The following is a 13247-nucleotide window of genomic DNA, read 5'->3' as shown; positions in this document are numbered from 1 at the left end:
CATTTATATCAGCAAAACAAAACGAATTGAAAAAGTAAAACTTGAGACAATGATTGGTCAAAATAACAAATCATGTTGTGTTTACATTACCCGAGAGCACATGTGTAACGATATACAAATGGAACCGCTCCATTGGTGCGTTTCGTTACTGAGGCCCGCTATGGGTTGTACGGGGATGCGCGGAGGCGAGTACGTGCACGTCGTCACACGTTGTTGGTGAAGTAGATTTCAATGGCGGAGAGAAGCTGGTGCAACATGTGGCCTGGCCAGATCAACCAGTTTGGACGATGACGACCGTCACGTCTCGTGTAATAATAGATAAGGAGGTGTACGCGAATTCACCCATCCGTCTGTCGCGGTTTTAAATGTTACTTCAGTTGATCCCAGAGTTCTCCACCGAGCAGATGAATGTTATTTCCCCCCCACCCGCCCCCTTTTAGTCATTCACGCTGACTAAGATGATTTCAGCAGCTTCATTCTTTCGATGTCACATTCAATAGACTGATGCAATCTTACTAGTTGATAGGAAATGCGCAGAAAACGAATCGGCCGTCACAGTGATTGAATTGAAAACGACTGCTTTTAAATATGTGTCTATCTAGAAACGTTGCGATACTTGACACTGACAAACGTTACTCTTTATCAATGTCACTGACGAACGGTATGTAATTCATTAATGACTACTTTGTTTACATACATACATTACTGCCTTACAACCTACCGTATTCTCATATAACAGGCTGTATATGACACACCTCACAATAAGAGACCAAAAGTGCAAGTTTTAGTTTGCAAATTTGTGCTAACATTTAAAATCGTGTTTGCATTTACGAATTTCTATATTACGTGTGGTGGTGGGACAGACAAACTGACTGTCCAACACTTTGGATTGGCTCCAGGGGATCAAAGCAGCTGTAACGAGAGAGACAAGCGTAATGGTGTATCTTTTGTGTTGTGCCACAAGGTAACATTTGGGCCCTGGTGAGGAGATACGGACCGAGACGGTCACATGGTTGTGAAAATGAAAGACGACGGATGATGCAAAATGTTGTGGACTTTTAATCTAACTGCTCAATGTGAGATGCCATACTCCTGACAGGATTATATGTTGGCTGTCAGTTACTGACAAACATTTCATCGTATATTTTTAATGTCAAGCAGATATTTGTGTTTGTTTGTTTTTTTATTATTCACAAAATAGATATTTTGCACCACTTTGTCTGCAGTGCCTCACCAACACACATGCAGCTATATTCTGCTTGTTTTGCTCCTTTTGCCAGCAGTTTTGTTACTTGCCATCGGCAGCATGATCCATGCAAAGCTGAGGTAGTAAACTCTGGACCATCCAGAGCGAATGACCATTGATAAGGAGCGGATATGTAGATCTTTGGAGCTGGTCACATGATTTGGAGAGTATAAGACTAGTCCATATAGAGAGGCTTTGAACAGTTATTTAAACAAGGCTGCTTTAGAGAAATGGTGACAAAAGTACTGAATTCCTTGTCATTAATCGATGAAAGGCCCTTGTTGCCTGGTATATACATGGTATATCCATGTCATTGCTACAGTGTAATGTTCTTCAGTGGTAATGTCACTGGCAACTGATGACAGGAAAAGAGGCTGTGGACTACATTTCAGTTTTTTGACACCGGTGCTGACGCTATAGTGGTTATAGAGCATTGTTTTTAGTGTCTGAATGCACTGCACTATTGCAACTGTCAATTGGATTAGTTCTTGATTCAAAGTTTAAATCTTCACCCACTTCTTTACTGTCATAAATTCAATTAACAAAGTCAACCGTCAAGCTGGTAGTAAGAATACAGTTTTGATCTGCACCACTTCTGTGTAGTGTTAACCAGTCAGTAGGTCTGCATGCTTTCTTATGAAGGAGGCAGTGAAAGAGAAAATAAACTCAGCAACAGTTCCATATAATAACAGAGAATCTTACAGTCGACACACTTAAACAAATTGTAGTTAAATAGTAATTTGTTCTGTGAATCCGTGTCTAGTATCATGTCATAAAATCCTTCTAATGGTGTCTCTAGAGCTCACTCTGGGTATTTTGCTTTGTTAAGGTTACAGACTTTGTCACATGTACCTTCAAGTCTTTACTTACACTTGACACCATGACCACTGGAGAAGTGAATGTCTCTGCGAAAAAATGAATGCATTGTTTATCAAGGGAGTCTTGCTGCTGGTTCCATGTATGGTTTGTTTTTCGGGGTTGGCTGTCTTGTGACTGAGCAACTCTCCTCTTCTCTTCACCTCTCAAACACAAGCTCAACGTAACAAACATTACGCAAGATGACTATCTCCGTATGGAAGCACATGTATGGAGATTCAGTTGGAAAACAAGATGGTCTGATGGGAGGGGCTTATGTTTGGGTCACTACCGGTCGAAAGGGTGAGGGAATGAGGCTGCCGTAAATACCTTTAGGTGGCAGAACTGCGTCTGATGTGAACGACACAGTCAGGTGGGAGGGATGTAGCTGTGAGACGTTATTGTATAATATTTCAGAGGTGTGTCAGAGGTGTGAGCTGTTTTATTATTTTTAAATGCCTGCAACTAATCTGCACCAGCCAGATTCTTCCCATAGAACTCTTGTTGAATCTTGAATTTAGACCACATTTATTTGCAAGTGTACATGTGACACCTATTGATTATTAATGTGCACCTGCAATGTAATGTTCAAATGTTCAATAGATGTTGCCAAAAATGGAGATGGTGCCTAGACACCACGTGTTTATTTTTTTTATTTACATTTTTTATGTGAGGCAGGTCACAACACACCATGGTGCAGTTTGCACATTTCTTGGAAGCCTTCCCGGATTAGTTTCTCAGAACTGAGCAACCAGGAAACACTTAAACACACGCTCTTATTTTGGAAGGCCACATGGCAGAAGCAGTTTGAGCAGAAGAGGGAGAGAAATATGGATTCTGATTTGGCATATTGTGTTCTGATTTGAACTTTGCACCATACATAACATAACATAACTCAGTTTTGTTCGACTTCTCAGAACTGATTGAGCAATGACTCCTCAGCCCTATGTACTCTGACAGAGTGTTGTTCCTCAGGTGGTGGACTTGGCTTTATGCCTTCATTTCTGACGAGCTAGCTTCAGAGAAAACCGCAGCATTCACCTTTCAAGCTATGAAAGGAATTCTGCTGTTCAGATTAGCCACACAAAAGTTAGTGAGCATTTCAGCTCAACAAAAGCAAGCAAAGTGATGCAGGAGGAGATAGAAGCCAGGTTTGTTGTAAACGATAGCCTGACCCGTACCTTCCAGCTGCACAACATGTTACTTACAGCTCACCTTTATGCTTTAATATCCATTCATTTAAGTAGACATTTAAATGAATTGCTCTGCCATAGTGAAGAATGAGCTGAGTCAGAAGACAGAGGTCATGCCATCAAGGTCTTTGTATCTTCTCTTGAGCATCTTGCGAGGTGTTCCAGGCGAGCCTGTCCAACTTGAAGGAGGATCCAGGGCAGACCAGAACACTCCAGAAAGGCGATTTGATTCCAGCATGATTGACTGATGGCTCACCAGGATGTCCCCTGCCTCGTACCCTATAAGCTGGGATAGATACAAAGACTCAACTAACTGTTGTCGTGGGAATAATCAGGCGACAACAAACAAATGTGAAAAGTCGACTGATACTCAACATGCTGCTGAAGCATTTAGCAGCTTCAAAAGACAAGTTGCGGTTTAAATGGTCTTGACAATAAACATTTTGTTAACATTGAAACATGTTCTAGTTTAGTCAGATTTTGCCATTGTTTTCATAAATATTAAATATACCGTATGTACTGATATTACTAATTATGATGCATGTGTACAGTAATATTCAGGCCTTTACCAGCTGTACCACTCTGCATAATATAGCATGCAAATCAACTTACAGAACCCTTACAGACACCCAAATATCCTCCTTTGTAGTTGTGCTCAAGATGTTTTGGGTTGTTGTAGACAGCAGATAATGATAGATAGCAAGACAAGGAGGTGACAAAACCGTTGAGGGTGTGTTCTGACCATCAGTTGCTGCATCGTATTATCTCCACAAGCTTCTCCTCAACGTGCAAATAATCACACTGCAGTATCAAAACATTGTAACAGAGTACAGCTGTGACGCAGTAAGGGAGACGCGTTCTGATTGGCCGGTGACTGAGGCACTTCCCCTTGTTCTTGGCTGGTGCCCAGTACTTTCCCTTGCCTCTGCTGAGTCCTTCAAGGGTTTTTGATACATTCCAGTGGAGGAAAACAGCAGCGAGGGGAGGCGAGGTGCAGGAGGAGTCGTCTCACATGAGCACAAGTGAAGCTGCCAGAGTTCTGGAAGCGAATCAGGACACTGAAGGAGGTACAATCCTGTTACAGGATCAGGTTTCAGTAGGCCATGAGGTCATTTCAATGCTTCGTGTTATTGGGGCAGATTATATCGACCTGCTCCAGGGGTAGGACAGAAATATCCAAATTTGACCCCACAGATCTCTAGGTGTCTAACATAGCAAGGCTTTCATGTGCTTGGAAGGGCTCCTCTGCTTCTTTCTGCAGTTCACAATAAGATGATCTGCTTTTGTCTGTGGCCATATCAAAGGGACAACAATGACGCTCCACTGTGCCGTAGAGCTCCCTCTTCAGTACTCAGCCTTACCCTCATCACAACCTGGTGAAACACTTGGTTCATTGAGGATGTTGGTGATTCGCTCTGGGATGTCACACTACAGATCACAGAACTGCTACAGGGACTAGTAGGCCACAAAGCCCTTTTGTTCCATTCAGTATGAACCCAATTAGAGCAGTTGACCGTCCCTGGGTTGGTTTGTTAGCGACAGCACACATGTTCCAGTCCTCCTGACAGCTGGGATCTGTAACCCCGGCTTGTTAGGAGACTTGCCAACCACAAGTTATTGCATCAGTTAAAGCAAGATTGAGCGGTGAGTCACATGGTCTACTTGATTTCATCTGTTTGCTCACTGAGTGTGCAGTTGGGAGCAAGTGTTTGCACGTCATGTCAGAGGATATAACACGTTTCTCATTCACCTGATCGCCTTACAGCTCAGAATATCCACCCTCACCTGGCTGCCAGCTTCTCGCCTACTTCCACCGGCACCCGTTGACCATGATGACCCGCCCTCTTAACTCCTCGTCTGGATTTGTATTTGGAGCTGTGAAGCTGAATCCCACAACTCATGCTAAACACGAGCAGCAGTATCTGCTGGCCATGTTGCATCAATATAGATGATGACAATATAGATCATGTGATATTTCTTAAGATATAACTTAAGAAATACAATAGTCCTAGAAAATCATTTTCTAAAACATTATGTGTTTATAGAAGAAAAAAACAAATGTGGGTCCAAATGTTTTTTTTTTGGTAACATATCAATGACAAATGTTCTGACTCTCAAGGGAAACAAAAAAAAATAGATCTTGTATTATATCACATCATGCATGCATATACACCAGATGAAGATTTCAAGTAAGGTGTGCAAGGTCTATTTAAAGTGCGACACACAAGGTACAGTCTTGTGATGTAACAGCCGAGTCGTCACTTCCTTCCCTCCTTGTTTTCGTTGCTGTCGCTCCTCTCCGCCCGCTCCTTATTTATATAACCTTCATTTTTATTTCAGACTAGCTTCATTTCTCCAGCTCTTTCAGAACGGTTGTTGACCTGATCACACAAAACGGTTCATTCATGACAACATCTCTGTGGTTCCAGCCGGGTACAGTCCGGCCTCTTTCTGACATAAGAGGCTAGGTTGAGTCATTAACCCGAATTAAGTCGCAAATGGCTTCACATCTCTGTGGCCTCACTGGGTCTGGTACGATGGGGGTGTTTTCATAAGGCTACTGGGACTCGGCAGTCTGGCGCCCCCTGGCGTTGATCCTATCAAAACTCCCTGAGGACATGATTTGGAAGTCGCTCGTGTCATCATGTGAGTTCGGAGTCCCGTGTCACCTTGTGCTGCCAGGAGTATCTACTACAAACACCTGCACGTTTGACATCTGAGACCGCGCCGGGTGGAGGACCCAATGTTTACAATACTCGATAAGGTCACAGTCACCAGCGGGCCACTTTATACTATTTATACACCTCATCTCTCAGTGAATGGACAAACATATATAATTTCAGTGAAACCAGGGAAGACTGAGGATACAGGTGTTGACAGGAGTCTTGAAAATAAAAGCACAATATTTGAATTGAATTATATTAACACAATGACGGGAGGCATTCGAAATATAAACCTTAAAGCTTCTGTACTTGGCTCCCAGTGTTCTAATTCAAGCCTCACGTTTCTGGTGGGTCTGTGACCTTTGGAGCTGGTCGGATCGGTTTCATTTGAGAGTGAAGCAGTATGGTATGAGCATGTGGCACATTAAGTCTGAGGTCATGATTATCATAGGCTTCCAAGTAGCTCTGGGACTTCAACAGGTAGATACTCCGTCAGGAACAATTTGAAAGCTGTGGAAACCATTTAGATCAGTAAATGCTGTGTTTGGAGTTCAGCTGTGACTATTGTGGTGCAGAACATTGTCAAAGTTAGTGGCTTACATCCAGAACTCAGTCATATTACTGTGGTTGAGGGCCATGAGACATGAGGCTGATGAGAGAAAGTAGCAGCAACACACAGTTTAACGACAGAACAAAGTAAAAAGCTATATGAGGTGAAATTATTGTTTCAGCATTTATGTTATGACCTTGTGCTGATCTCAGGAAGCCAACAGAAAGTAGTACAAAGCACATATTCAAATATTGAGAAAATTTATTGAGACAACATGGATGTCAACCATACACACCAACAATTCATACAAATTTAGGTGAATTCATATAGAGAGCATACAATTCTGGAATGATTTGATATTTGAAAAACATAATCATAAAAACAAAACAAAAAACATCACAAGCAAACATCTTTTTAATACTGAGCTCCGACAGAAAAAGAGGAACCAGAAGTATTCACCTGTGTGTTTAAAATCTACACCAAGCGGCTAAAATAGATTACAGTACTTTAAATATAAAAATAGACTCTTTTGTGAATTTATTTGTTCTTTAACAACTGCAGTCTTCCATGTGGACGGATGCGTTTGTCTGGTGTGCATCTTCAGGTCTTCAGTGACACATCCGGGATGTCATCTCCTTCTACACAGACACAAAGAACATGGTTACAAGAGCAGAAACCCTCTGAGCTTTATTATTCATCCGCTGGATAAGCTGTGAAACAACACAACAGATGCGCCTCAGGAGATTAATCCAGAGCCAAAGAGCAAATGAAAGAGAGCGGCCATGAGATACGTTTAATTCACTGAATTAAAAATAGAAGTGGAAAACATCAGGTCATCCGTCTGGACCTTTATTGTAAACATGAATGGCTTCTGCTCTCTGAAATCCACAGCAGCTTTGAGAGAGAAAGCTCACTCCAAAGTTTTGTACGATCCCCTCTGCAACTCAAGAAACAATGATTACTCTATATTTGCTACTATATTGTAACTATGTAAATTCAGGCACATGGCTAGAGAAAGGTTTCACGTGGTTGAAAGTCAGGGTGAGTTCTGAAGAGCCAATCCAGGGATGAGTCAGAAGCAAAAATGACACCAGTACTGTGATCAGATCAGGAAACTACTGGTGACATCAACCCATAGTTTCTTAGTGTTTCACCAAGTGCCCACTTCAAAGTAATGTTGTGTATCAGAACAAATACTGTATGTAATTTTCTGTTGTATTATATTGTTGCCACACTTATTTCAGAGTCTGAAAAAAAATATATACATACTGCTTACTTTTTATTTCAGCTCTTCATGGCCAATGGAAAATGTATTTCAATTTTCAAGCAACAAAATCCGAGCAACAAAATACAAAGGAATATTTTGAAAAGGTTGTAGACCTTTTGCTGTGTTCCAGACAGATGCACATTTGTTCAACAAGTTGTAACATTCTATGTAGGCCCATCTAAAAGGATTTCAGCATTGTCATGAAATGAAAAGTTCTGAAACAAAAGGACAATGTTGTGGATCCATGCTGTAACTGAGTCAGGAAAAAACGGTCTCCACTGTTGAACTATGAAAGCGAAAGCAGTTCAAAAGGAGATCTCCCAGTGACTCACCAGTGGCTCCAGCTCTTTGTGGTCAGTCAGGTTGAACTCGGTGACAAAGTAGTAGAAATGCTTGTAGCAGGTGTTGACATGAGCCTCGGCCCCCATCTGGCTGACTCGGTCAAAGTGGTGGATATAGACGTGGACAAACACCCGGAACAGACGAGACAAAATCTTCTTAGCCACCTGCATGAAGCTCTTTGGAAAGGGAGTACCTGCGGTCACACAGAGAAGGAGTCAGGGAAACACATTTCCAACCAAAGCTCGTCTCCTCAAACTTGACCGTTATACAGCATTCTTTTCCTGAATGGTTGAGGTCTGACACCAGTATACTTACAGGACCCCCACCAGTATCAGTGCACACACGACTGGAAAACAACATGGATCAGGAGATAAGCTGGGGCTCTGAGCAAGTGATTAATGTTGTGTGTTGTTCTGCTTTGACTAATTCGCCAACATTTCAGGAATCCGCTCCAGAGGACACAAACGTCGCAGGCCAGGTCTATTCATAGCAGGACGTACATTATGTGACCCAATTATGAGCCCAATGGCTGAATGTTTCTGCGCTTATTCAGCTGCTAAGCTGCAGACAAGCACAGTCAACAGAGAATGTCATGGCAACACACAGAGTCGATAGCAGACAGTCATGCGACAAATGTGGTCTCGCCATTTCATCTTGGTCATGACGTCGTTTTTACTCAATGGCAAGTCTAGTTTCTTGCACATGGAGCAAAGATGTTTTCATTCACATCTGCAGCAATTGAGCGGACAACAGCGCAGTCCAGCACTCAGTCATTTGCTAATGTGCTCAACAACTTATATCATTTTGCTTTTATTTGGCTGACCAACATCAGGTTCATTAGAAAGGTGGACTGACTCGAATAAATAATGTTGAACTGTTAGTTCTGCACATACCGCTTCCAACTGAGGTGAAAAACAGGGCATTGCCCAAAAGGCCCTATGCAAAGCAGCACAGCGTGGTTGAATCAGCCTCAATCGGCCACTGTCCACTGTGTTTCTTAATTGAGCATGAGTGGTTTTCAGCAAAACCACCTGTCTGTGAAACTGTCTGTGGAACACTTTCACAGTTTAAGCTGCCATAAATTCTCCTTCATTTAACACCAGAACAGTGTCATGGGAAGGCATTTTAATTTGTATCATGATGTGAAGCTACTCTATTAATATGTGAAATTTCATTACTGAAGAAAAAAAAATAGTACAATTGTTACCCAGTGTGAAGCGAAGTGTGAAAGCGCCCTAAAACATAATAAGGCTCCTTTCAATTTTGTTTGACCAAACAAACAGTGTGGGATGAACAGTTTTAGTTTAAAAAGAAAGAGCACATCTGGTGTGCAGTGCTTTATAGAGTTGTCATGGAAACAGTTAGTTTATATGGTATAGGAGAAAATATGTGGATGTACTAAAGGATGTTGGTGCTATTACAGAGAAATATGTTTGATTAGATTAGATACTTGTAAAATCAGTTTTTACATTTGGGATAATCATTTACAGAAGGTATATTTCCAAAAGTAAATACATTAAGGAAATATTATTTTTAAATACTTAATATTTATACTTATGATATTCATTTAAGGGTATTTTAGTCAAACAAACTAAAAGAGCAATAGGTTAAAAGACCTTTTACGGGAGCACCACCGTCCTAAAAGTAACAAGTCAATACATCACTATTGCATCCATCGAGCATTACCTTGCTACCTAGAGAAACACAGCAATGTCCTGTACGCCTGCAAAGCTGCAGCATACAACAAATCAAAATTTGAACCAGAAAAGCACTCGGAGAGTGCAAATCTCCACCTATCCTATCTTTGATCCAAATGCCATTGTGGCATATCTGCCATTGTTTTTGTAAATTTCTTGAATGATTAATGTTTGTCTTTAAAGTATCATCGACACCTACATTTACATACATAAATGGTCAAGTAACCAAAGCTTAGTTCTTTTTGGGGTTGCGGGGAGTGCTGGAGCCTATGTAATGAACTGTAATGTAAATACCAATGTAAAACTCGCTGAAAAAGGATCAGCAGTACAAAACATATAATCCATTTGGGCAAATACCCATTGCGCCATGTTTTCCTGCATGGCGCAATCTGACATGGGATGGCACCGGGAGCTCTTCAATGGAAAAAGGACACTCAAAGCTGACAGGTAGCGTGGAGCTGTTTCAGACTGTTATATTGTACACCGTACACAGTGATGGTGCTGGACTGATTAACTAGCTTAACTGAAGACCCAGAAACAGCGCTTCGGAGTGATGGTTAAACAACGCAACCTGAAAAGTTGGTTCGCGGCTGGAACCAACACGCTTGCACACCGTGACACCATCACAGTGGTTGACCAGCTCCAGTGTGCTGAGCTGCTCAGCAGCCAGGCAATGGTGGTGGAGTTGAAGCAGGAACTCTGGAGTAGAAGTGGGACGACACACGAATGAAAAAAAATCGCCTTTGAGCACTTCAAGTTCAATAAATTGCCTGTCGTTTCATTGGTTTGACGAGGCACAATCTTGGTTAAACTGACTGAAAAAGCAAACGTTCAGCGCAAAATGATCCTGCAAAGCAGCAAAACACTGATGGTTGCCACCTGTCGCTCATTCTTTAAACTAACTTCACCAATTTCTTGTGACGTTCATCATTTGGTAAAAAACAACAGGCTTCCATGCTCGCAGGCATGATTGGAACATCTAGCTGTCATGCAAGGGTTAAGCATTTTTCTTTTGTTGTTGAAGCTACAGAGCTTTTATAGGTCCATTCTAATGGTGCGCCAACAGGATCAACCTCCAGTGACATCACAGAGACTTGTTTCTGGTTCTTGCTTTACAGTTCTAGGAACTATATTCACAATTATTTAGCCTTGTAATTCAATAGAAACGCCTTTGTCGACGATATAAGATAATTTGGAACTGCATCTTTACGCATTGTTCCTGAGGCATGTAAGTGACACTTTTATGTTGGTATACTTCCATAACAAAATAGTTCCCCACTGTGGTAAGAATAAGGGCAATCTAATCTCATATAAACAGTCCTTTAAAAATTCCTGGATCCAGGCGGTGAGCTGGATCGCGCCCCAACTTTGTTCCTAGTCCTAGTATTTGACATATTTCTGGAAAGTCTCATCCCTCAATAACTTTATTTTGAGACACAACCTTGTTGGCAGAGGTAGTAATGGAAAAGTGTTGAATCATGTGGCTGTTACATGTACAATTCACAAGACAATTCACAATAAACCACAAAACAAAAGACCATTAAGCATCAAATTATGTGACTTCACAATAGATTTGAATATGACAAGCGGACCAGATTACTTAGCAGCAACTGTGATTCAGCAAGCTAATGAAGAAACAATGACTACTGGCCAATCGTAGGTGTGGTTTACCTTTCAATGTGGCTCAAGTCAGTCTAGTTTAGCAGCTGAGGTTTGTGTCCAACACTCACCTACATTGGTGGGGAAGATGTTCTCGTTGTTGATTTGTACCTCGATCCAGTCCATCAGGAGACTCATGTATTTTGGTGCGGACAGTGCAGTGGGTCTCTTGTATTTGTGCTCATCTTGCCAGCGGTATTCGTACTTGGGCCCGCCCGACATCACGGGACAAGTCTGATCAGTGCAGGAGTCGCTGATGGTGCCATAGATGAGGTTTATGCGGTTGAAGAAGTCGACTACATGGACCGCCACCCAGTCATTGAGGTCCTCTCCGTGAGGCAATTGCACAGCCTGCTTCAGGTCCAGCCCGGCATTCAGGGAAGCCTGCGCCTTCTTGTGCAGATCGAAGCGTTGAGTTCCAGGCTCAAACTTGCGCTTGGGTCGGAATGTCCTATCTTTGTTGAAGACCTGTTTCAGGGCCATGGACATGGTTGCATAGGGTGACGGCAGGTGTGTGAATTCAAAACTTGAATTGTTTACTGACTGATGTTTTAATAGAAATAGTTGCTTTTCCTATGAGGAGAGAGAAACAAGATTACAAGTCAGATAACAATGTAAAGAACAGAAAATGAAGACTTCAAAGGACAGTGTCGTGTCACCTACGCTTTGAGGTGGCATATGAGGGTTTATCTAAATGTACGGCCATCTAATCTAATGTAATCAGCAATACAGCTGGGTAATATGTGTCAATAAGTCATAACACAAAACAGCTAAACCAACCACACATTTAAGATCAGTGTAAATGGCAGCCGTCATGGGTTTCATGATATAACAGGCGAGTGAACCACGAAACCATACAGAGTTGATAGCGACTAACACAACAAACTAGGGCTCAATCAGTCGGCCGTTTGTTTTGTCATGTAATATCTGTAATATGTGAGAATTACGGAACCAAATTTTTGTTTCATGATGATGTCATTACTAGGATTCCTTGCAAGGATACCATTATTTTATAACCGTCCTATAATGAGACGTTCCCATCCTGTGGGCTGAAGTGATGCTAACAGTTGGAGTGTTCCACACAGTAAATGACTCATGTCCTATTTCAAGCTCTAATTCCACCGTCAGGCTGAAGAATCCCAGGAATGACAATAAAACCTACTGAGACAGTCTACCGCCAGCATCTCGGTGCCATAAAAGCCATCAGCACACCATAACACGCCGCATCTTTCAATAATTTTCACTGTAAAAATCGAGTAGTCCTTCGCGATCAAGTACGAGGACGCATGACGGCTGTAACAACAAGTTTACATGACGTGCTAGCTAACGCGACTAGACTTGTTGCGTTAGAAAAACGAAAGAAGAATCCCACGGTACATCACAGCACATGATTAGCAGCTCACTTTCAGTACAAAGGGAATATATTCGAGCACGTAGTAGAAAAACAGGAGATCAAACAATGACGAAACGGCTCAGTTGAAAGCCACTTTCGCGGACTTACTTGTTCCGCTTCCCTGTTCGGTCTGTTTCCTTCGATAGTCTACCGAAAAGTACGAGGGTGATGATCAGCAGTGTGACGTCGACGATATACAGACACTACATTATGAACACATAATGACATTTATGTTGAATGGGAGCTGTTAGACGAATAAATAAGTGACTTCGGTAATAGAAACTAACGACGTGACTCCTCCCGGCCTGACGGAAAGTACGCCGACATCAAGAGGTTATAATTCCTAGAACTTCCAGTCAGATCCTTCAGAATAAAATGTAAT

The 13247-nt window shown here is 41.9% G+C and overlaps 1 protein-coding gene across 1 annotated transcript; it reads right to left on the bottom strand.

Annotated features, from left to right (window-relative positions):
• Positions 1-6750: 6750 nt before the first annotated feature.
• On the bottom strand, positions 6751-13176 carry mob3a (MOB kinase activator 3A). The gene is made up of 4 exons (XM_053880989.1): positions 12974-13176; positions 11544-12045; positions 8107-8309; positions 6751-7145 (listed from the first exon to the last, which is right to left on the bottom strand). Exons 2-4 carry the CDS (start codon positions 11959-11961, stop codon positions 7116-7118), a joined length of 651 nt encoding a protein of 216 aa, XP_053736964.1. The 5' UTR covers positions 11962-12045; positions 12974-13176; the 3' UTR covers positions 6751-7115.
• Between the last annotated feature and the right edge of the window lie 71 nt (positions 13177-13247).

This window comes from Synchiropus splendidus, chromosome 1 (assembly GCF_027744825.2).
Source record: "Synchiropus splendidus isolate RoL2022-P1 chromosome 1, RoL_Sspl_1.0, whole genome shotgun sequence".
NCBI lineage: Eukaryota > Metazoa > Chordata > Actinopteri > Syngnathiformes > Callionymidae > Synchiropus > Synchiropus splendidus.
This window is presented reverse-complemented; position numbering and strand designations above follow the sequence as displayed.